The sequence below is a fragment of the Myodes glareolus genome, chromosome 3 (genome assembly GCF_982192425.1).
Source record: "Myodes glareolus chromosome 3, mMyoGla1.1, whole genome shotgun sequence".
NCBI lineage: Eukaryota > Metazoa > Chordata > Mammalia > Rodentia > Cricetidae > Myodes > Myodes glareolus.
In genome coordinates this window covers 10149200-10175025 of record NC_142028.1, presented here as the reverse complement: position 1 = coordinate 10175025, position 25826 = coordinate 10149200, and the positions used below count along the sequence as shown (strand labels likewise).

General features: G+C 42.8%; 1 protein-coding gene across 1 annotated transcript; it reads right to left on the bottom strand.

Moving 5' to 3' along the window:
- Window positions 1-822: 822 nt before the first annotated feature.
- Window positions 823-22195, bottom strand: Ldhb (lactate dehydrogenase B). The gene is made up of 8 exons (XM_048432586.3): window positions 22038-22195; window positions 19597-19730; window positions 15169-15286; window positions 12348-12521; window positions 9295-9468; window positions 4660-4777; window positions 3035-3158; window positions 823-1181 (listed from the first exon to the last, which is right to left on the bottom strand). The coding sequence occupies exons 2-8, from the start codon at window positions 19723-19725 to the stop codon at window positions 1014-1016; spliced, it is 1005 nt and encodes a 334-aa protein (XP_048288543.1). The 5' UTR covers window positions 19726-19730; window positions 22038-22195; the 3' UTR covers window positions 823-1013.
- Between the last annotated feature and the right edge of the window lie 3631 nt (window positions 22196-25826).

Below are 25826 nucleotides of genomic sequence, written 5' to 3'. Positions count from 1 at the left end.
GCTATGAGCTTATGGGGGGCAAACACATTCAAACTACCACACCAGGGTTGTTATGATGGCTATTACCATCCCCAAGCTGAGTCTTAGATAACCCATGTGTATTGGTCTCTGTCTCTCTCTCTTGTTTCTCTATTGTGCTGTCTTCCTGACACCTGGGACTGGGTGACTCAACCCAAATATTGGTTTTCCTTCACTATCAAAAACAACTCCAACATAAGTCTTTCCCAATTTCACAGAACAGTTTCTTCCTTTCAGAGAATTAAAATGGGAGAGATTTTATAAGAAAGGCACGCACACATGCATGCATGCGCACACACGCATTATTTCTCTAGTTATAACCTCAAAATTGTAGCCACAGCTTGAGAGATGGCTCAGGGGCAAAGTGCATGTACTGCTCACCCTTGAAGTGGACCCTTGCTTGGCTTCCAGTGCTGACATCAGTTGACTTACAACCACATGTGACTCTACCTTAAAGGTTGTCTGGTGCCTGTGATGCCATGTGCACATATCTACACATAGCCATAATTAAAACTCTTCAAAACTTGTAACCATATTCTCAAGACATGGAAATCATGGAACACATTACAGTTGAATATTCTAGTGCTGACTGTAAGGCAGGTTACAGAAGCAGAGATGGCAGAATTTAGGGACACTGAAGGTGGAGAAAGGGTCATTAAAAAAGAAGGAGGAGAAGCATACAAAGTGAGCTTGTATCTCATTACCGGGGAAGCAGAAGCCAAAAGGTCAAGTTCAAGGCTGGCCCTAGCTACAAAGGTCCTGAGACACCATCTCCAACAACCTAGAGAAAATGACACAAGGAAGCACGCTGCAATGGCTAACTTTATTTGTTCAAGAGCTCCTAGTGCAAACATCAAACAAGCCTGGGTTTTGATCTGTGAGCTCATATCACATGTCGGGGAGAAGCAAATTGTGACCTACAGACAAGGCTGAAGACTAAAGGTTCACGGTTAGTGACTTTGGAGGTTTGGATTTTACAGCCTAGAACCTGGCAGTCACAGGTCTTTTAGGTCCTTCTGGATGTCCCACAGGGTGTCCGCACTCTTCCTGAGCTGAGCAACCTCATCATCCTTCAGCTTCTGGTTGATGACGCTGGTCAGTCCTCGGGCATTGAGGATGCATGGGAGGCTGAGGAAGACTTCATTCTCAATGCCGTACATCCCCTGTGAGAGCAACAAAAGCATTCAGACCAGGCATGAGGTCATGGTACAAATGGTCAGAGGAGCTATGTTGAATACAAACAACTGTAGGAAATTTGGTAAACACAAATTTATTCTCCTATTTTTCATTTGACTGGTCCATATATCCACATATCTTTGGGTTTTGAAGCCAGTTGCATATTTATAGACTACATAAACTTTTACTACAAAAATTTTGTTACAAGAAGGTAGTCAGTACTCAGTTTTTAAGTCAAATACTATTTTCCGCTTAAATACCACTTTGCTATATGAGTCTTTAAATGACTTTCAATGACAGTCCTTAATGGATAACTTTCCATCAACTCATTTTTTTCCAAATTTTATATTGTTGGTGCCTGGAATGGCACATGCCTTTAATCCCAGCACTCGGAAGACAGAAGTACACAGATCTTTGAGACTGAACTATGCAGAGAAAGTTCCAGGACAGCCATGGCTACACAGAGAAACTTGTCTTGAAAAGAAAAACAACAACAACAACAATAATTTATTTTGTGTGCGTGTGTCTGTGAGTTTATGTGTGTCAGTGAATACAGGAGTCTACAAAAGCCAGAAGAGGGTGTCAGATCCCCTGGAATTGGAGTTACAATACCCTCAAGAGGTGAAAAAGAAGTTAACTATCTCTCAAATGCTCTTTAAATAGGGGAATTGATTATGGGCTCAACTTTCCTATATAATTCATGGATTAATTATAGTTAACAAGTTATCTTAATCTTTAAAACTACTAACCTCAAACATTTTTGTACATACACCAAAGTAGATATAATAAAAACATTCTTCTCTAGGAACCCTAAAGTTAACAATTACTCAAATTTTCCCATACTCGTTTTATAAACTGTCCATAGTACCCTAAGCCAAACATCTGGTGCCATGCTGTACCCCTAACTACCTTTCTGTATGTGTGGGTATGCATGTGTGCACCATGTTTCAGTGTGTGCTTTTAGAAGTCAGAAGTTGGCAGCAGGTGTCTTCCTTGATGGCTCTTCACTTTACATATTCAGACAGGGTCTCTTCTTAATTTGAAATGACAGCTTGTCAATTCAGCTTCCCAGCCAGCTAGCTTACTTTTAAGGATCCCACTTACTTTCCATATATTTTTTCATTCTTGGCACTGACATGTAGAATCAACTCACTTGCTACATATGCTGTTTTAATATAACTTTACTTTTGTTCAGTGGATTTATTCCAATGAAGTAATGCAGTACAGGTTTGTCTCAAACTTGCTATGTTGCTGAGGATGACTTTAAATTTCTGATCCTTTTGTCTCTACATCCTCAGTGCTCAGATTACAGATCTGCACAACCACACTTGATTTTAGCAGAGATGGGGAACCAAACCTAAGGGCTCCTCCATGCTAAACACACGCTCTTTCCACCGAGCTACATCCAGTCCTTGGCTTCAGGTTCTTTTGGCCTCTTTTGTATGTTTGCTTCATAGTTTTTGAATTAAACTAGATTTGCTACATTATTGAGTGCTCCAAGAAAGGCTGTCTATGGTTTATTACATGAGCTTAAAATGAACCTCGTATATGCTTATTTAATAGCACAGTTGAGGCAAGTTCTGAACAGGACTCACGGTTAATAGTTTTTATGGCACACCAGGAAGATTTCTCAGAAAATGTATCAGACACCTTAGCTCCTACAAAGTTGAGTGCTCTTGTCCTAGACTTTGGCCGGGAAGAGAACAACGATGTTTAAATGAACTACAAATGCAGAAGTAACTGAGGACTGAAGCTTTCTTGTCTTTCTCTAGATGAATCTCCTTATACAACGTGAGACTAGACACTCTGCTACTTTCTTTTTGCAATGGTTTCTTCTCACCTTCACCATCGTAGACACTGGGTGAATCCGAGACAGGTTTTTCAACATGGACTCAATGAGGTCAGCTACACTTAGCCCAATGGCCCAGTTGGTGTATCCTTTCAGCCTGATGACTTCGTAGGCACTTAGGAAAAGAAACCATATGAGAGATCATTGAGCCTGACACTGAATTGTTGCCTGCTGTGTCTCTAATGGTCATCTTGGCCAATTTCTAAACTTTTCCGGCTTTAGTTCCTCTTAGTAAAGGAGATCATACACCTGTTTTGTAAGTTTTTAATAAACATCAAGTGAATTAATGTACAAATAAAAGCTGTAAAAATGTAAGGACTACATGGCAGAGTGAGACACAGGTATCAGTGAATGCTTATGAAGTCATGATGGTTATGAATGTTCCCTCTCTTTTCAAGATATTTTAAAATTTATGTGTGTGCACCATGTGTCTGTGTGTCTGTATGTGCAGGTGGGTACATGTGCACATGAGTGACAGTATCCAGGGGCCAGAGGTATCAGAAGCCCCTAAAGCTGGAGTTATAGGCAATCATGAGTCACCCAGTGTGGGTGCTGGGAACTTAACTTCAGTCCTTTACAAGAGCAGTACACACTCTTGATTGATAAGTTATCTCTCCAGTCCCTAAAACCATACATTTTCCACCATCTTTGATTTACAAAGAAGTGTATTTCCAAATGTATTAATGAACTTAGGAAACAGTGAACGACAAGAGAGGCCATCACTCAAATGAGCAGTAACCTCATTCATAAAATCAAAGCCCTGAAAAATCTAAGAAATTTTTAACCTGTAGATTTTTTTATACACAGTCAAAATCTCCAAGAAAAGTCATTCTAAATAAAACTTCCATATTTGAGGTAGCAATTTTCCTGCAAGAACTTTGCAAATAATAACACTGAATGCTTGCCAGCGATAAAGCGTGGCCCTGTATGTAATATGTGGCTTCATTTTGACAAGTCTTCAAGGTCTTATACTATATACAACTAATGGGTGTATAAGAACATGATTATCGATGACTATAACCTATACTTAATGCATCTAGGAGAAGAGGGGTGATAGATAACCCTGAAGGTTAAATGGCTTCCAGTATGATAGTCAGCTTGAGTATCAGAACCAGAAGAATCCAAGCCTGCATTTTTGGCTGCATTTCAAAGTAATATACATTGTTGGGGCAGAACAATCATGAAAGAGAATAGTTGGTAACTGAGAGGAACGGTTTTAGAAAATGAAATTAATGTGGGAGACTTTTTTAAGGTGGTGGGGTATGGTGAAGGGCAGTAGGACCAGTGTTGCTTAAATACTTTCAGCAGTCTGCCTGACTGTGTGTGCATGTGGTTATTCGACTAACAGGGTCCAGGTTTACCTTACTGGTTGACAGGTAACACAGTGAAGGCCCTCCCTCTAGGCAGTTCCATGTTGACTGCTACAGCTGGATTTGTATCGCAGCTTTCTCTAGATACCTGCACAGCAAATCTGATGGGTCTAAATTAATCCTGCCCACTTCTCAAAGAGACTCATCAGGTGAAGAGCTTCCTGAGCAGGCTGTGTGGAAACAGCTCAGAGTTCTACCTTCTGGGACAGGATACGAACTCACCGGAGTGGGGTCACCTCTACTCACCTGTCCACCACCATCTTATGTACTTCCTTCCAGTTTTCACTGTCATTGTCCGTTCCCATTTCAGGGTTCAGCTCCTGAAGGGAGACTCCTGCCACATTCACCCCACTCCACACAGCCACTGTGAGAAAAACAAAACTTTCTAATCTCAGATCTCAACTCTGATGCAAATTTATCCCAATACCAGTTGGTACTATCCAATGGTATCTAACTCAAGTAGAGTTTTCATCCCCTTTGGAGGTAGGTATTTGTTCTAATACTTAGCTTCAACCAGCAATAGAACTTTTAAATACATATATTTAAATAAAGTATATAACATGTATGTGCACATACACATATATAATTTTATTATGTATGTATGCATGCATGCATGCATGTATGTATGTATGTGTATGAGCATGTACAGGTGCCCAAAGAGTCCAGAAGAAAGAGTCGAACAACTGGGGCCGAAGTGGCAGGCAGTTGTGAGCCACCTAATGTGGGTGCTAGGAATTGAAATTGGTCCTGACTTCTGCCACAGTAACGAGTGCTCTTGGCTGAGCCATGCCTCCAGTCCCTACTACTGACCTTTGCACTCTCAACAAATGTGGTTCAAAACAGCCATTGTATAATTTACAGAGAACATGAAATTCTTTCCAAATCTCTAGGTTGGTAAAAATCACAAGAGATTATAGTTTGGGACCATCCTAAACTCTCAATTTTAGAAATATAAACTTCTCTACTGGGGATTGTTTGGTAACAAAAGCCCCTTTCTTCTTAAGAAAAAAAATTTATGGTAATTATCCTCAAATACAGTTATTATAAAAGCACACTAATATGTAAATTAGGGTCTTCATAATTTAGGGGAGAATGTCTACAAACAAACACAGGAACTGGACTTTGCAGCCCCAGTCTCACACTCCTTAGGGACTTTGGGAGAAAACTGGTGACTCACAGTATGAACGAGGGCTCAGGTATAGCCCAGTGCAATTACATAGATACAGCAGCTAAACTGCTAGGGACCAAGTAAGATCCTCTTGGTCCAGTAAGTTCCCCTTGGTCCACAGTTTCTACTGTTCCAGGCCAACTAGACATCCTCATGGACTATAAGGAAAACCATGTAATGTGGGATTCCCCTCTGTATGCTGTGAATACCATTGGTGAATAAAGGAACTGCCTTGGCCTGTTGATGGAGCAGAACTTAAGTAGGCAGAGAAGACAACTGCAGAGTTTAACATGGCTTCTTGCTGTTTGCTGGTGGTGTGCAGCAGCTCCTTTACCCCTGGCTCTTTTGGGAGGTCTGGCCAAGGAGCATTTAAATGGGGTCTGCAAGAAGAGTACTACAACTTGCTTTGTGGAGACACAGACCCACTCTGTGCCTAAAAATGGGGCTGTAGCATGGCTCTCAGAGGCAGCAAACAGCTCCTTCATGCTGGGCTGGGTGGGGCAAGCAGGCAGTGCCCTATATTCCCTAGCAATGGCACCACTTAAGTCTATAAGAAGGACTTAACATTTTAAGAAGCACTTCTGGTCAAAAAATAATTACAGATATACAATAAAGAAAAATTCAAATGGAAAAGACCTCTAAATGAGACACAGTATTTAAAAAATGTACATAGGCTTGGGAAAGAAAAAAAAGGGTAAAAAGACATTAAATGTAATATAAAAGAGTACAGATAGTAATAGATTAAAGGTATAAAGATAATAAAATAATTATTAAACTTGTAAAAAAAGTAACAGTAAAAAAATAAGTCATGTAAAGATTAAACATACAAAGAGAGTCGGATTACGTGTTTTATTGTGTTTTCTTTAAATTTTTTGACTGTGAAGGAGCTAAGTAAAGAGAGATATTTTATTGTATGGGCTGGTAACTAAACCAACATATATATTTTAAAGTATCTTAAATTCAAAATATGGGTATAAGGATATGTTGCTTTGGAAAAGAGGTTCTACTTTTGTTTCCACAGAAAATGAGAACCTGTGGATTGCTTCCAGACTAATGTGGTTTGATGGACCAAGACCCCCTAAAAGGTTGCCTTAAACAACTCTCAAAAAATTACTTTGCCCAATAAACAGCAGAAAGCAGTTTAAAGAACTGTGCCCATATTCCCAAATATTGTTCATACATGTTTGTTTACATTTAAAGGGGGATATGCTAGAGACTTGCATTGGTATGGATCTTGACTTATTGATACAAATTTACGGTCAATTTTGTTATATGTATATTTCTGCTCTTGATTAAGGTATTGTGACTGTGTAGTTCATTTAAAAATGTAATGTATAATTAAGAAATATAGGTTACTAGATAATCATCTATAATAGTCAAGCTTGTAGTCATGTTAGATTTTTTTAGATGGACAGGCATTTTTAGATGTATTTTAGATGGACAGGCATTCTTCAAACTTTTCAAAGACTATAGAATATGACATTTAAAATGTTTAAAATCTTAGAGGGCTTTGCATTACCAATCTACTTCAAACGGATGATGGGCATCAAAGAGGCTCCTTATAGAATTTGTTAGCCATTTGGAAAAGAAACTGCTCTTGCCTAGACTGCTTAATTGGACATGCAGGACCCACAGAAAAATGATTGCTAAACTTTGCCTAAAGGTGAAACTGTCCTTTGAAGTTCCTGTTTCATGAAAGAGTCTGCCAGACATTCTGCAGGACACAGAAAAAAGTGACTGACAAACTGCCAATATAGGCAGATCTATCTTTAAAATTTCCTGCTTTATGGAAAAGTGTGCTGGATACTATGGATCTGTAGGTTAAAGATGGATGTTCCAATGGTACAAAAGAACTTTGGGTGACTTTCCAGGTAGTGAGATGTCTCTGTCAATTCTAGAGTTTTGGAAGTTGTTTATAGTGCACTTCCTGCTTACTTAGGTAATATTATATCCTTCTGGAGTCTTTGATGGAGTTAGAGAGTAGATAATAATAATATAGCTTTCCTTAATTATGATAAAAGATAAAATAAATATAAATATTGTAACTGTAATTATTGCTTGGTACTTGCTTTGTTATATGTAATTTTACTATGCTAAAGTTAAAACCTTCCTTTTTATTTAAACAGAAAAGAGGATGTGAAGTGGGATTCTCTTCTGTGTGCTGTGAATACCATTGGTGAATAAAGGAACTACCTTGGCCTGTTGTTAGGGCAGAACTTAGGTAGGCAGAGAAAACTAAGTTGAATGCTGGGAGAAAGGAGGTAGAGTCAGATAGAAGCCATGGAGCCACCAGAGACAGATAACTGAAAATTTGCTGGTAGGCTACAACCTTGTGGTGATGCACAGATTAATAGAGATGGGTTAAAATAAGATGTAAGAGCCAATAAAAAGTTAGAGCTAATGGGCCAAGCAGTGATTTAATTAATACAGCTTCTGTGTGATTATTTTGGTTCTGGGCAGCTGGAACAAATAAGCGGATCCCTTCCAACAACCATGGATCTATCTAACTGTGCCCAAGCAGGAATGACTTTTCTCTCATTCTGTAGGAAAAAAAAACCACTGCGCTAAGACAAAATGGACACACTAATAGAACAAGGCACTGCACACCCACCTGCAGAAGCCCCAGAACCTGTGCAGTATTTATCTGGAAAGATAACCTTGAACCTTCAGAAACAGACGTAGATGGACATTCATACTCCAGTAATGTCTACATCATGAAGACACACAGATCAAGAACTGCTCCAGACTAAGGGAGACTCAGGAAACAGAATGAGACACAACTCAAGATGTCAGGATGGATCCAGATGGGGGAAAGGACCCACAGGACATCAGAGGGTGACATTTGCAAATGGTCTGTGGGTTAAATATGGGCTCAATGTTACATTTCCCGATTTTGCTTCCTGTACTGTGGTACAGGAAAAAAGAAGAAAGCCCCCTAGGCTTTGGTTACAGCAATCTGGAGACAGAGGCAGGAGGTCAGAGTTCAAGGTTATCTTCTGCTACTGGGAATTTTAGACGAGACTGGACTGCATGAAAAACAAAACCACAGAACAAAGTACAGCATGAAGGAGGAGGGAAAGAGAACAGAAGAAATCACAAATTCAAGGATTTAGGGAGAAAAGAACATGGTGACTATGATTTAATGGGGGATGGCAAGCACAGTGAGACCAGCAAGATGGCTCAGCAGGTAAAGGTCTTTGTTGCCAAGACTAATGGCCTGAGTTTGGTCCTTGATAACTTTGTGATAGGAGAAAACCAACTCCCAAAGTTGTCCTCTGATTTCCACGTGTGTGCCGATGTTCACACACAGATATTTCTAAAAATAGCTAGATGAAGTTGGGCCTGGTGGCACATACCTCTACCCCCTACACCAGAGAGGCAGAGGCAGGCTGATCTCTGTTGAGTTCAAAGCCTACCTGGTCTACATGGCAAATTCCAGGACAGCTACATGGTTAAGTTCCATAGTAAGACCCTGCCTGTAAAACAGCCAAAGAAGGTAGCAAGGTGGGGATGGATGGATGGATGGATGGATGGATGGATGGATGGATGGACAGACAGATGACAACAAAAGCAAAGTTGAATAGAATCAAAAATACAACTATACTACTTCTGAATTCTTTCTGAAATATAGCAAATCATATAAAACTAAAATTTGAAATAAAAAAAGAACAGTCTGCATAAGCCAGAAGCACCAAGGAAATCATTTTTCTTACCGCTGGAGTCACCATGTTCGCCCAGAATCCATCCATGGCAACTGCTGGGATGAATGCCAAGCTTCTCAGCCATCAGGTAGCGGAACCGAGCAGAATCCAGGTTGCATCCACTTCCAATCACTCGGTGCTTAGGTAACCCACTTAGTTTCCAGGTTACATAAGTAAGAATATCCACTAGACATTTTAGAGAAAAGGAAGGAAATCGGAACTGCTGAACCAATCAGAAGGTGTTCTGGCCTCCCCTCTCCACATGCCCATCTCTCAGATGAGGTATGACCTAAAAGAAGTCTGTAATTTAACTTTTAATACCCAGATTCAGACAGATAAGAATGAAGCATTTGTAAAGAAAATATAAATATAAAATATGTAAAAACTGTGCACATGGATTATTATTTGACATAAGAATACCTAGGAACTTTACAAGTCAATGAACTTTACCATGAAAGAAAGAAAAGGGGCTGGTTCATTCCTCACTGGGATAGCTTGAATAAGAATGTCCCCCATTGGCTCATGTAGTTCAATGTTTAGTCACCAGGGAATGATCAGAAGAATTAGAAGGTGTGGCCTTGTTGGACTAAGTATGGCCATATTGGAGTATGTGTGGCCTTGCAGGAGGAAGCATGTCAGTAGGGAGTGGGCTTTGAGGTTTCAAAAGCCCATGCAAAGCCTAGGCTCCCTCCCTCTGCCTATGGATCAGAATGTAGAACTCTTGGCTATTGCTCCAGCACCATGTCTGCCTGCAGGCTGCCATGCTTCCTGCTATGATAATGGACTAAACCTCTGAAACTGTAAGTCAGCCCCAATTACATGCTTTCTTTTATTATAAGTGTTGCCTTGGTCATGGTGTCTCTAACAGCAACACAGCACTGACATACTTAATTGCCCCCAGTTCTAACAGTCTGTGGCTGTGGAGGCTGTCATCACAAACAATGCCACTTCTAGGTCAGCAAGGGCTGCCGGGATGCATTTTCTTGAGTATGATATTGTCTAACAACTTATCATGAAATTCATGTTGTTACTGTCTCATGGTTGGACAGCTGCTATGTAACCTTCACCCCAGAGGTAAGACATTTGCTGGGTCACAGAAGGTAAAGGCTACGTTGGAAAGGAAAGGAAAGACTCACACTGTCAGAAAAGAAGCCAGCAGTGGGTTTGGTGATCCCCACCACTGCACTCCTCTGTGCAGCCTGGCGAAGGTATTTTAAGTGCACTCTGACTGGATAATGCCTTTGTATGCCAACTTGAATGTATCAGAAGTGGTCCCCCTGCAGAAGTGGTCCCACCTTGCAGAAGTGATGTCCCCTCCCTGCAGACATAGTTCCCTCTCATACAGAAGTGATTCCCTCCTGCAGAAGTGGTTCCCACCCTACAGAAGTTCCATGAAGACTCAGACTTGGAAGGTTTATCATGGGAGTGATATAATGAGTGATGACTGAAACAGGACATGGATATGGGATAGTATGGCCAGCTTTCTGCCATTTCTGTTCTACAATGACCTGGTGCACATGTTTATATACACAGCTGAACCATTCAGGAAGCCCCAATCTAGACTCAAAGAATGGGAATACAGAAATGATCTTCTAACAGGTCCCAATCCCCAGTACTAAGGGAACTGCAGTGATCCCCAAGCTTCTTCACAATCCTCCAAGGAAGGGTCAGAGACAGTGCTACCATTTTATCAGCATTCTGTCTATGCGCACCATCATACAGTAACATGGATGATAAACTATAGACCAAAGATGTGTGACACTGACCTAAGCGGGTACAATACTTACCTACCATGTAGTTCAATTCCCCGTGCACCCCAAAACAAGTGTGTGTGCGTGTGCATATGTGTGTGTGTGTGTGTGTGTGTGACAGAGATAGAACTTTAGCCATTTGTTCTGGCACATGATAAAGTAAAATTTACTTACAAAACCTTAAATTTTTTTTAGAAAATGTTCTTTTTATAAACAGAAAAAAAAAGCTAAGGCAAGAAAATGTCAAACAAAAATCAGTTCAGCCATTTCAAAATCACTTCTTTGCAAGATGGTAACAGAAAAACAATTGATACCAGGTTCTGAGAGCTGATTCTGTTTTTAAAAAGCTTTAGTTATTTTTCTTTTATGTGTGTTTATCTACCTATATGTCCATGTGCCACATGCAGAAGCCAGAAAAGGGCATCAGATCCCCAAGAATTGGAGTTACAGATGGTTGTGAGCCAACATGTGGGTGAAGGGAATTGAATCTGGGTCTTCTGCAAAGGCAGCTGGGGGCTATTAACTACCAAGTCATTCTCTAAGCCCCTTTGGGGGATGTGACTATTTTGTCTCTTGTCCTGATTTATCAATTCAAATGAATGGCTCAGTGGCAACTTGGGTGGTGTGGATTTTGCTTCGTGAATCCACTCTTGATTCTTTTACCCTGGCTGTAAATAATGGCATCATATAATTTTTATTATTAGGCTAAAAGAGGTGGTGTCAGGGACTGGAGTGTGTTATATATGGTGTATGCACACAAGAGCACACACATACCTGTGTAATTGTGAAAGCCAAAGGTCTATGAGTCTTGCTCAGTTGCTCTCCATCTTATTTTGAGATGGGATTTCTTAACCAATCCAGAGTTGGCCAGTTTGGCTAGGATGGCTTGCCAATGAGTGCCGGGCAATCTCCTGTTGCCATCTCCCTGGCACTGGAATTAAAACTGTGTGTCCCCAAGTATGGCATTTTACGTGGTTGTTATAGATCCAAATCCAGGTCCAACGCTTTCATAATATATACTTTGCAGGGACATCACCCAGCTCCACCTTTACAGCATTTACAAATGCCTTCCAGATCTACAGCACACATGGATGAAACAAAAAGATGAAACCCCACCATACAAAACTTACATTTTTAAACATTTGGCCTGGGATGGAGCCATCTGTTTTGCAAACACCATCTTTCTGCACCAGTAACAGAAGACATGTGAACCAACTCTGCCAGTGAGCAAACCCAAAACAAAGTCCCCAAAGGCGAAGCAGACAGATCAGAACCAGACAGGCCACTGTTACAGTTAGAGCCCCACGTTAGTACCTGGGTTGGAAACCACAATGATGGTGCAGTCAGGGCTGTACTTGACGATCTGAGGAATAATGAACTTGAACACATTGACATTTCTCTGCACCAGGTTGAGTCGGCTCTCTCCCTCCTGCTGACGGACTCCTGCGGTCACTACCACGATCTTAGAATTGGCTGTCACGGAGTAATCTTGGAAGAGAAATGGCAAGACAGGGAACCTTAAATTCAACTCCTGGGCCAAACAGGCCATCTATGGTATATATGCTCTAGAAGCTTCACCATGCATAAGTCTCCAGAACTTAAAGAGCTAAAGTTTCTGTATTAAAAGACTGTATTTTAAAAAGATGTGTGTGTGTGTGTAGATGAGGGCATCAGATCCCCTGCAACTGGAGTTGCAGGTGGTTGTGAGCTGCCCACACAGGAAGTATGGACGGAACCTAGGTCCTCTGGAAGAGAAGCACACAGTAGTCAACTAAACACTAGGCCGTTCCTCCAGCCCCTATTTAAAGGTTTTCAGAGCCGGGTGGCGGTGGTAGTGCACGGCTTTAATCCTAGCACTCGGGAGGCAGAGGCAGGTGGATCTCTCTGAGTTCGAGGCCAGCCTGGTCTGCAAGAGCTAGGTTCCAGTATAGGCTCCAAAGCTACAGAGAAACCCTGTCTCAAAACAAACAAACAAAAAGGAAAGAAAAAAAGGTTTTCAGGTTCAAGCTTCTGCAGCTGCATTTTTCTCCCCTGAGAGACAATGAAGCAACCCCACTTTAAAACTGGCGAATGATGAACCAGGGAAATGCCCTAAAATATGCCTGTGGCTAAGAAGTCCATTGGAATTCCATGAAGAGCTGAAACATGTCAGTGAGCCCACAGCCCAGCAGACAGGCTTTCCGCAATCACCATGAAATTATGGTTTTGCATATTCCTGTTAGTAACACACAATACAAACAAAACTCAATTTTAAGTTTCTCTTTACATAAAGATATCTACTGATATCTATAATGGAAAAGAAAGTGTTAAGTTTGGATTGGAAATCAAACTTTGATTTCTAATATTCCATGTACCAAGGGATGGGACACACTTCTAATACCAGCACTCAGGAGGTTGTCCCAGGAGGACTGCCATGAATTCAAGGCCAGTATGAGTTACACACTTATGTATTATACAAATACATACATATGTATGTAAAGACATGCATGAGCGCACATGTGTGCATGTGTGTGTGTGTGTGTGTGTGTGTGTGTGTGTATGTGTGTGTATGTTTAAGAGAGTCTCACTATATAGCCCTGTCTGCTTGGAAGTCATTGTGTAGACCAGGCTGGCCTAGAACTGCCTCCCTCTGCCTCCTGAGTGCTGGGATTATAGGTTTGTGCCACCATACCTGCTTGTAACATATTTGTTAAGGAAGATTATTTATGTTCGATGGCATTAACTTTCAGAGAAGATTTTACTTTTCTGCTAAGGAAGTGTTGATGCAATCAGCAAATTCTAACACAACAGCTCATTCACATCACTAATGCAGAAGATTAACAGTCTTTTCCCATAAGATGCAAGGACTGGTCTTATCTCCTCCTTATGACTGTGTTCTGAAGGTGGAATGACAAACCCAACCACCTGAGGCAGGACTCTGAATGCTACTTAAGTAACAACCATTAGCTAGCTTCTTCCAGGCCACTAGCCCCTGGACACTGAAGAAAGGAAGAAACCACAACACTGTATTTATCAAGATGGGAAGATAAAGGGAACTGAGGAACTAGAGGACAATTCTGGGATAAACGGAACGCAGATTACCTGAAAACTGAGGTATTATATATAGCCATTCTGGGGTTTTATTATTTTTTAAAAGGTATATTTTAAAGATGATTTTTTAAAAGAAAACATCCAAATTTTTGTTCAGAAAATAAACTGCACTGCCAAGCACAGCCCTGCACACCTATAATCCTGGCAGCTAGGAGAGGCCAGCCTCAAGTGCATAGTGAGTTCATGACAACCTGGATTCCATGAGATCTGTCTCAAGCAAATAGAATGAACAAAAACCACGTGTTTGTAAAGTAAAGCTGACAAAGATGGCAGCTGGTATGTGGAGCACAGGACCACATTCTACAGGGATTCTCAAAGACAGAATGTGTTCACACACTGTGTGCATCTAAAACAAAAGCTCCAGAAAACGAAATTCTAGAAACTGATGCAAAAAGGTTGGCCTGTCCGAGAACAATACAGACGTAAACAACTCCACACATCACAGCCTGCGACTCTCTCCCAGTGATATGGCCACAGTAGAAATGGAGAAGAATCTCACTTTTAATGATATATGTAGAATTGAAAAGTAGTTTTAAATTAAATATGAGACCATTTCTAGGTAGATGGAAATTTTGTAGTATATAAAATTACTAAAACAGATCATGAGCATTTTGTCATTAGTAATTATTAAAACAATCACCCCACAATTTCAACTTTTTCTGGTTTAAAAAACTAGTTTTAACTGGGTGGTGGTGGTATACATCTTCAATTCTAGCCCACAGGAGGCACAGGCAGGTGGATGTCTGAGTTCAAGGCTATCCTGGTTTACAGAGCAAGTTCTAAGAAATACTGTCTCAAAACCAAACCCAAACAACAAAAACAAAACCCAAAAAACAAATAAACAAAATTTAGGATAGAATATAAATCAGGGGATGTTGGGCACTTGCTTCATATCCAGCAAGGCCCTAGGCATCAGTACCACAGGTAGTAAGAGAAATAAAGCGAATGATCAGTTTGTCATGCTGGAGAGTACATCCCCACCATCTATCCATTATAAAATTTCTTTCACGTAAGATCCCTTGTAGCACGCAAAGAAACTACCTACCTTTATCTGCCACAATTTTGGAAGTCTGAAGAAACAAGCTCCCGTGCTGCAGATCCATCATCTCTCCTTTGAGCTTGTCTTCCAGGACATCCACAAGGGCAAGTTCATCAGCTAGAGACTAGAAACACAAAAGCAGGCATTCGTTCCTATCACGGTTTGAGGATGAAGTCTCCCACAGGCCGTGAGTTCTGAACACGCGGCTCGCAGCTAGCAGGGCTCTCTGTGGAAACTAGGACCTTGAGGACGTGAAGCTTCACTGGACAAGGGGGTCAGTGGGGATGGGCTGGGGTCCACATTATCGCTGGCTTTACTTCCCACCTTATCTCTGCAGCCTGATCTACAGAGATTAAATAAACACGCCTTCTCTGCCAGGATGGTCTGTGAGGGAAAGTAACGCGCCTTCTCATTTGAATTGCTTGCCACGTGTTTGAGTATAAATACAGCATCCTAAGTTACACAAGGAAGGTTTAGCACCAATATACCCTAAGGAAGTCTTTTACATATGGCTAAGCACCCAATGTCTAAAATCCTCAACTTCTGGTGTTTGGTCTTCAATGACGATTCAAGAGAAATTACAAAGATCCCTCATGAAAGTTAAGTTGGTTCAAAAAAAAAAACATATCATCTCCACATTAGGTAATGAATATGTACATATATGAACACACACACATCTATGAGAGAGACAAAGACAGATGACAGATAAAGACTGACTCAGAACAACATCAGAAGTGTGTTTTGGTGTTATCATAATTCAGAGGGCTTATGGGAGGGCGATCGATTTAAATCTCCAAAGGTGAGTTCACATTGGAGTTGAATGTGATTGAACCCTAGAATGCTTAACTTGGCAGGAAAGGCAGCCAAGTCTTAGGATAAAGAGCCAGCCCTCAGGAACCATTCCCTAGGCACAGGGAGAGATGACAGCTCTTTATCAAATATGGACACAAACTTTTATATACCTTCTTACCTATATGTGTTTGGAAAACTTTTAAAGACAACCGTTCTCCTGTATGCAGCATCCAAGAGCCCACAACACCCTCATTTTCATTTTTTAGTTCTAAATTAGCACCTTCTCTCTTCATAATAGCCTAATATTCTGTAACCATGCCCAGCAGCAGCAATTCCAATCGTCTTTTAGTAACAGCACAACACAATCCAGTGCTTATGGCAGAAAGCACACCACAGGATGTCAGTGCCTCTGCGTCAGTGGGTGTAGAGAATTAGCTTTGAAGTGCATGTTTAGCTGAAGGAAGCAGGAAAGTCGGCACCTAAAAAAATAACCAAAGGGCTGACTATAGCTGACTGTGTGTACCGCGCACCCTCCACAAGCAGAGATGCACAAAGAGATGTATGACCAAGGACTGATGCTGCGGATGACTCAAATCTCTCTGCCTACATCTCCACAGCTTATGCATTTACTGTGGCTATAAATAAACTATTAAGAAGCAAGAGCAGTTGGAAACCAAGAATGTAACTGTAGAAATCTTTTAATCTCAAGAGGAATGAACGTAGTTGTGGATTCTGCCTCTCAGTTAATAAATGACTGATATCAATGAGTTGGTATTTGCCGCCAACATTTTTATACTCAAGTGCTTGTTAAGTATGAAATTTTTGTGGGAGGAAAAGATATAACTTTTTAAATAATTAATCAAATGGGGAAATACCATTTACTCATTTGTATTTTTGAGCTTGTCCTAGCCTAGGAATATGTATTAAAATATTCTGAGCAGGTACAGTAGGCTGCAGAATCCAGGGCTACAGTTCCCTCCAGTGTTCTGTGCTGCTGTGGCACTGGATGGGTTATTCACAATAAATAAGCACATTATTTTGTGGTGCTGAGGAACTTGGTCAGTTTTAGAGTTTTGTCAGATACGTGGAAGAATAGCCATCTGTACAGCTCACATGACAATGGACAGGTGACATCATTTCTCTTGCCTCAGTCACTTTGTCTTAAAACAAGGATAAGAGAAGTTCTGTTAGGAGGATGTGGTGTTACAGGCCAAGAATTACAGCATCTGGAAGGTTGAGCTGATGCAGACCTGTCACGAGATTGAGACCAGCCTTGTTTGAAGGAGACCCCCACAGCAAAACAGTAGCATCTACCCACACACACAAAAGCTTTTTTTTTTTTTTAAAAAAAAAAGCTATCATTTATTTAGAATAAAGCACTTTAACAGCACTGTATTGATATGGTATATTTGGCGTGCACTTAAAAAAAAAAAGAAATGTAAGCTCAACTGTTTTTGTTCTGACCAAAGGAAAAGTGAACAGTCAATTAAGACTACTTAAAACCCCTATTATTGAGGAAACAATCACATATCATACGTAACTAGTCAATCAAAAGCAGCTAGAAAAACAAGCAAAAGGGTACAGTACACACTAATTTGTTCTTTGATAACTATTTCTCAGTTAAAAGAGTCACAATTTGATCCTTTAGAATTTAAAATTTACACACTGGAGAGATGGCTCTGTGGTTAATGGCACAAGCTACTCTTGCAGAGGAACCAGCTTAGATTCCCAGCACTCTCATGGTGGCTCACAACCATCGGAAACTTTAGTTCCAGAGGATCCAACACCCCCTTCTGGCCTCCTCAGGCATGAATGCACATACATTCAGGCAAAACACCCATACACATAAGATAAATAAGAAAAAGAACTTAAAGTTTGAGGTCAGGTCTTGGGGCACATACCCATAATCGCAACGTTCAGGAGGTGTAAGCAGGAGAGATCACAGCTTTGAAGCCAGCGTGGGATACACATAGAATTTCAAAAGCAAAGAAAATAGAAAGTGCTGGGAATGCACCCAGGAACTGAGCTGTAGAATGCTCATCTAGCACACAGAAGAGTTCTGTGCTCAGTCCCCAGCAAAACAACAACAACCCATTAAACCTCACAAACAGAAGGAATATGCTTGGTCAGAGGTACTCAAGAAGCCTCCACACAAAGAGTCAGTGTACTCTGTGGCGGGGGAGGTGCTGCTCGCGAGCATTGCTTCTATCTTCCTACGTGTAAGGACGCTCTCAGAACAAGCAAGGCCTCAAGTCAGAGAAGCAAGAAAAGAAACAGTGATGTGAACCTCAAGGTCGGTAAGCACAACCAAGAGTCTAGACAGGTGGATGGCGAAAGGAATAGTAAGTCTGGTGACACAAAGTCAGCCTTAAAACTGATGCCGAGAGTTATGGATGGCAATAATTATGTAAGAATTTGTCCTGTTCTTAGACATGCTGCGGGGCTTAGAAAGCTTCATCTTGTCAAGATATTCTCCAATTCTTTAGGAAACTCATGCATACATATATAATACATATACTCATACATATATACATATACACATACATACATCCACACATACATACATACATCCACACATACATACATAATCCACACATACATACATACATCCACACATACATACATACATCCACACATACATACATACATCCACACATACATACATACATCCACACATACATACATACATCCACACATACATACATCATCCACACATACATACATCATCCACACATACATACATCCACACATACATACATCCACACATACATACATCCACACATACATACATCCACACATACATACATCCACACATACATACATCCATATACACATACATATATACATACACATAATAGAGGAGGCAAGAGAGACGAAAGGAGGAGAAGAGGAGGGAGAAGATAGCAAAATGCAGAGGGCTGGCAAATCTGAATGATGCATACATGGAAATGCTGATTTATTAAGATACGTTTTACAAATTTTCTATTTTAAGTTTGAAATCATTTCCAAATAAAGCCCTAGGTTTAAGGTCTGAGACTAGTAAGACGTTCTTTCAACAAGCCACTCTACAAAGATCCCCTAAGAAGAGAAAGTGGAGACCACTGCATCTGAATTTTCCAGTCATTCTTTCAACCACAAGTCTCAGTTTATCACCATAGAAATGAGGCAAGTTACCAAGCTGTCCTCCTGATGTGACACCCACCCAACGGATACAACTGGGCTAATCACAAAGAAGTCCCCAAAAAGTATATACTGAAGAGGATGCCCCGAAACTGACCTGAACCAGTAGAAAAAAAGTCAAAGGCTTGTGAGACATAGAAAAAGAGGCATGGTAAGGATAGAAAATGCTTGTCTTGGATTGAGGCAAAACCAGCTATCACGGATGTGATTTTGACAACATGGAGAATTTTAAATATGAATATGATGGGGGACACCATACTATAGCAGTGTTAAGAAATCCCTGGGTGGTCACACAGAGTGACCAGAACCCTCTGACAGTGTACAAGTACTGAAAGATAAGTAAGCGTGACCCTAGAAATTACTTCAGATTGCTGAGGGTTGAAAGACTACCCTCCCCCAGGCTGTGCAGCTAGGACATGCATTCCTGCAGCATGCGTGACCTCTCTGACTCTTAAAACATACCTTTCCCAGAATGCTGATAGCACATGCCATTCCAACTTGTCCAACACCTACGACAGTAATCTTATTGTTCGGGGTAGCCGCTTCCTCTTCTGCGACTGGGGCAATGAGCTTTTCCTTAAGGGTGGCCATGTTGCCTACAAGAAAAAGGTGATCAATGCATTTTCCACGAGTGGAATCTGAGTGAGAACCAGCCTAAAATGATAGAGCTTCAATACCAGAGTAAAGTTCAGTGCAACAAGGAGCCTCAGGGTGGTCTAAACACAGAATGCCTTTGCGGGAACCACATCTCACCTAATGGATGATTTAAACACAGGAAAATTCCCTAGGAGCCTAAAATAAAAGTTCTTCCCCTGGGCAGAGGACTCCATGTAAGCAATTAAGTTGCTATCATCACTCCTATGACCTTCTGTTATAACCGCTCACTTCTGGCTAAAGGGTAGGGACATTTGTACTTAAATAAGCTATTTCTTTCCGTCGTCCCTATAAGAAATTTATATGCTACCATGTTAACCAGCAACCTATATTTATAGTTTTTTTAAGCCAACAGAAATGATTATAATTCCCATTATAAATAATTACTTTCACTGGGGGAGGGCAAAGCCTGAGTTTTGTGCTTTAAATCTCATGAACTGTTCCGTGCTGCTCTGCCTCCCTCACAAGTTTCTCCTTCACGAAGTAGCAGATTTAGTAATCTATGCTGATTACTTTGTTGCTTTTTAGCTTAGCTTATCACAGCTGAGGCGCTGGTCCCCTATTCATAGCCCATCCTGTTCTTGCTACAGCCATTTTCACTTTTAACCCCTAAGTGGCGAAACCTGGCTTTGCTAACTACTGTAGTCTGTAGCTTGTTGGTTTGTTATTTTAAACCGTTTCTCCAAACTGTAGCACTTCAGGGGTTATTTTGCCTTAGAGAATCACGTTTGCAGCTTCCTGGTGGACACAAAGACTGAAACGCCTCCAAAGGGCTGGGACAAAGCACTTAAAGCGAATTCAGACCGACCCGTATTTTAAGCGGCTTCAACAGAGCGGCTGTCTTTCTTTCTCCAGTAAGAAAAGCACAGCCTCCCCAGCTCCCGCCCACACCAAGTTTATTTTTGTTAGTTGGCTTAAAATCTGTTAGGTAGGTTCCAGAATGCATTAGAAAGGCCTGGAATCCCAGCATTTAGAAGACAGGAGGCAGGAGGATCAGGGAGGTCAAGGTCAGACTCTATCACACAGTCACACCGTGAAATCTTGAGATTCCTGACAGTCTGTCTTGTGTGTGTGAGTGTGTGTGTGTGTGGGGGGGGGATCCTGAAAGGGAAAACAGAAGTTTTTCCAGCTGGGCTGTCGGGAAAACATTTTAAATTGGTTTGGGTAATTTCAAAAGCGACACTGTTGAAGATCCAGCAAGCACAGGCAGACTCAGCTGTGTAGAGAAAAGTACCTATTTTCCTCCCACCGCCAAACAGTGGTAGAAAATAAGAAGGAAATGGTAGCATAGTAGCAGGCCTGGTGTCAAATCAGAGGTGACTGTAGGGAGAGAGAAACTGGAACAAACAAAACACCCTAGTCCCAGGGTCCCCCACATCCCCTCCCCTGCGGACTTGAACAAGCGCCAGGGACTAAGGTCTCCTCTGCAGAGGATCTTTCTGTGTTAACCGTTAAATCCCAGGTTTTGCCTCGAATTTTCCCACCCCAGGTTGGGGCTAACTCGGTTCGCGGCCCACAAGCCACCTCTCCTGTGCAAAGCAGGTCGCGAGGGAGGCAGCAGCGCACATCTCGGATAAAGTCTCCGGAGGCAAGTCTAGGCCTTGCACACTGAACACAAGAAGTAAACAAAACCTTAGTGCATCTAAGAGGCACAGCAAGCTCAGGTACCCGACTGCGCGGGGGGGGGGGGGGGGTTAACGAGGAGGGGAGAAGCAGCGTGAGCCGGGGATGAAGCCGGACCTTTAGGACTGAACTTTGCTTTATCCCCATTCCTACAATCGCTGGAAACTTAATCCATCACTAGGTGCAAGGCCTTCTAACCTTCACAGGAACCATTTGTTCCGCCAGATCCCTGGCACCTTGGCACGTGCCCCCAGCCTGCACCCCAGCAGATGAGTGATGTGCCCGCCACCTGCCGACCAAGGACTTGGTGGGACTAGGTTGACTTACGCCTGTACAAGTCTCTCCCTCGATAGCACACAGGCCTGGGACCAGCCTGCAGGATGCAGACCGAGCCCAGAGTTCAGCCCCAGCCTCCTGCCCACCTCTGCTCCCTGGGCTGAACGCCAAAAACCGCCAGGCAGAAAGAGGCTGGAGCTGAGATGCTCAGAGGCAAAGAGCCCAAAAGGTGGATGTGTCGTAGCTCCTTCCTCCTGTTCTGCCAAACAATTACGCCTCTTCACTCCCTATCCCCAGCACACACCCTGCTGTTCTGTGAGTCAGGCTTTGGAATCCTGGGTCAAACCTACCGGACAAGAGGAGCCTCTGCCTCTCGTTGAGGAAAGGGAAACCACCGCAAAGTCAGCCGACTGCACCGCGGATCCTAGATCTGCAAGGAGGAGGAGGAGGAGGCGGGGCCCGCAGCCCTCCAGCCTCCCTGCTTTCTCTATTGTGATTGGAAACCCGAGCCTGGTCTACCACTCCCCTCGGCTCGCTCAATCCCCTTCAAGGACAAGGCTGCAGTAAGCACACGCTCTCCCCCGCTCGTTTCTGAAAGTTGGAGGTCACCTTCGGGCAGCCGCGGTATTCTCCCAGCTTGAGGTCTGGCTCTCACTGTGGCAGTTGTCGCCTAAACCTGCCTCTCAGGCCCTTCTGGATCGTCCCCATCTTGCGCAAATAGAAATCTATGTCTAGATTGCATTTAGACTCAACTTTAGACCAGTCTCCTCGGTAAAGATGCTGCTGCTGGTCCATCCCTCAGAAAGACCCCAGTGATTCTGAACTCTCTCGGAACTCACATCAGAGCAACTCACACCAGAGCAAGGGTCTTGCGCATGCCTGTAATCCCAGCACTGGGGATGTGGAGTCCAGAGAAAAACCAGGAGTTTGAGACTAGCCTGGACAGTCCTGTTAAGAGTCTGTTTCAAACAAAAACTAAAAACAGAAGAAAACTAAACATTGCCCGTCATGTTCAAGTTTCTTCGATAAGACATTGGCCTCCCCTCTCCCCACACCTGCTTCAACTAATAGCTGCCTAAGAAAACCAAGGGGCCTGATTTTTGCACTTCACAGTTCTGCCTTCCCACAAGCTCAGCAATTTCTCACCCAGCCCAGGGCCTGGTTCCTTACTCCTGCATGGAGAGCTGTTCTGAAGATTGGGGCAGCTGTGTTTTCTTATGATAAATTGCTTCCCCATCTAGCAATCTTACTGACTCCAGTGTGTGAGAATTTGCCTTTTGTTTTCTCTAAGTGTGTAGATCTTGTGAAGGACTGCTAACTCTACAAACAGAGCTCTCCTCTAGGAACAGAACGCGGTGTTCATGGGGTGCTTCTAGGCCCAATTTATTGAAAATATGGGGGAGTCCGGGTGGAGCTACCATAGTTCTGGGGAACAGAAGGAACGCTGGAAATTGAAGAAAAGGAGACGCTTTGTTATAAAGGTGTTAGCAGCTGGGGTGGGGCTCAGCGGTCGGGCGCATGCTTAGTGCGTGCAAAGGCTTGGGGTTTGAATCCCGGCAGTGAAAGAGCATAGCGGCCCCAGGAGCTGAAGAGGGGTTGAGAAGGGAAAGACGTTAGGGAAGGAATGCAGTTTTTCAGCTGGAAGAAAGGTACTTGCTAAACATCTAGGCAATGCGGGCTAAAGAAAGTAAAGTAAATCATTCCTAGGGAGGGAGATCGGTTATAAAATTGAGTACGAATGTATGAAAAAAAATTACCAAAAGCGACAACGGGTTTTTACTTTCTAAAAGTACGTACTGAGAACTTTCCTATGTGACTAATGCTGCTCCAGGAACCAAGGCACACGAGATGAGACGCTTGCTAATGGGCTGTGCACACATGCAGACGACGAAAGACACAAACAAGTGAGCAAAATAGGAGATAAAGAATGTGCTCACAAGCGAGTGTGGTGCCATGCGCCTTTAGTCCCAGAACTCAGGAGGCAAAGACAGGCACCTCTTTGAGTACAAGGCCAGTCTGGTCTACACAGCAAGTTCTAGGACACCTAGGTCTACACAGAGAACCTCTGTGCTCCCCTCCCCCACTCCCTAAAAGTGCTCTGAGGAGCTGTACCTGGTACAGCTCCTCAGAGCATTGTGAGCAGGGTTCATGAAGTGCAGGGATGAAGCCTAAAGCTGAGGGTGGAGATATAACTTGTGCAACAAACGCCTGTGGTGTGTGTGCATGTGCGTGCACGTGTGTGTGTGTGTGTGTGTGTGTTTGCTTTTCCTCTTGTGTCTTAAAAAGGTAATCTCCCATTGTCAGGACAGCATGTTTTAGAACCAGGGCAGCTGAACTGCGGAACAAAACACTTTGGAGAGCGTCTAATCCAAGTATATATACAGCGTGTGTCCCTAGTATATAGTAGCAGCCACGTATCCTAGTGCACGTAAACTACACGTATCTTAATTCCTGTGGAAACTACAGGTGTGGGAGCTGACACAGTTTGCCCTGAGATGCAGATAGAACCCTGGTTACCAGAGCCCAAGTCCAGTGCAGAGGAGAAGGGATGGACTGGAGGTGACAGACACATGGCCCAAACAGAAGAACTCCACCTTAGAAGAGTCACTTGCTCTTAGAGTTTTCTTTTTTAATCCAGGCTGTTAGACACGGTCATTGTGTTCTGACCCCTGAGCTGCCCCTCTCACCATACACTCTTTCAGGCCCTGTTTCTTTCTAATCTGTTATGTTCCATAAGAAAAAGCCAGGAAGGAGAACCCCAGGCAATTGGCAAGGGGGTCCTGAGTGCTAACATCACAAAGGAACTGTATTTAGATTCTGATTGCCTACCCATTTCTTGAGAAGAGGTTCAATGTGGGCTGCTTATTTTCCTTCTTAGAAGGGAGCTAGTGATAGTGTGAGTTATATCAGCAGTTTTAAATTTAGGGCCAAAGCTGGGCCCTGGCAGCTCTAACAAAGTAGGTACGAAAACCTGTTCTCAACAATTAAATAGACCAGTTAAACAGGGCAATTAAAGCAGAGAAAGGGGAGTTATCCAAAGATGCCACACTGGGAAGAACAACAATTCCAGTTCCTTGGGGAGGAGGGGGGAAAGGGGTCCCTCCCTTGTTTCAGTGGTCTGACAGCCAAAGGGAGGGACACAAGGGTCTTTCCCTAGCTCATCTTCATGTAGCTCCCATAGGCCACATGGGGGCACCTAGCAGGATAGAGACTGGCCTGCGTGTACTCTCCGCCGTGCCAGGGTTTAGAAGTGATGCTGTTGTGCATAGAACCCGATTTGTCTCTCCTTGAGCGTCTGAAAGCAGCAGTGGACAAACACATCTTTGGTGAAGAATGCCATTTTTTTGTGCAAAAATGTGTGCAGCAATTACATACTAAATTTTGCTGTTTCTGTTTTGGAATAAGAAGTGAACCTTTGTTTTTTGGCTTGTTTATTTGTTTTCTAATGTGTGGGGCTGGTGTTGAAACCCAGGTCCTTCCACCTGCTAGATTGTGGACCCGTGTTGTCTACAAAACAGCCATTTCCACTTTGTGGAGTAACTGTGGTTATGAGCAAGAGACCTTCTTCCCCAACAAGAGTAGCCTTTTGGCCTTCCACCTCAAAGAAGTATGGGGGGCGGGGTTCTTATTAGATTCTCACCTGACACCCCTGCATGCCCGGCAGACGCTTTTTCCCAGCTGTGATTAATTCTGTTACCTCTGCTCAGCTCTTGGAAGGGTAAATGAAGGAGAGACTCCACAGCTGGAAGGAGGCCTTACCCATGCTGCTTTGGGGCTTCTCTGTGTTCCAGCTCTCTGGGGGTAACTTCCACACTCACAGGCACCCTCTCACCCATGTTTCTGTAAGTAAACTCAGGGGTTCACAAGCTGAACTAGGCGGGTTCATTCCTCTGGTCTTTCATTGGTGTGGGATCTGGGGTGAACGGGTGTGTTTGTTCCCGCCTCCCCAGGGCAGGTGAAACAAGCCAGGCACTCTTGTCCTCCTACACGGAGTTCAGCGGAAAATACCTGGAGGAGTGAGTCACCGGCCAGGCGTGACGTCTTAGCTTTTCTTGAAGGTGAATTTCCAGAGAGGCGTGCTCCCTTCCGCAGAGCTGATGAGGAAACATCTTTCCCAGAATTCCACACAGCATGGTTCC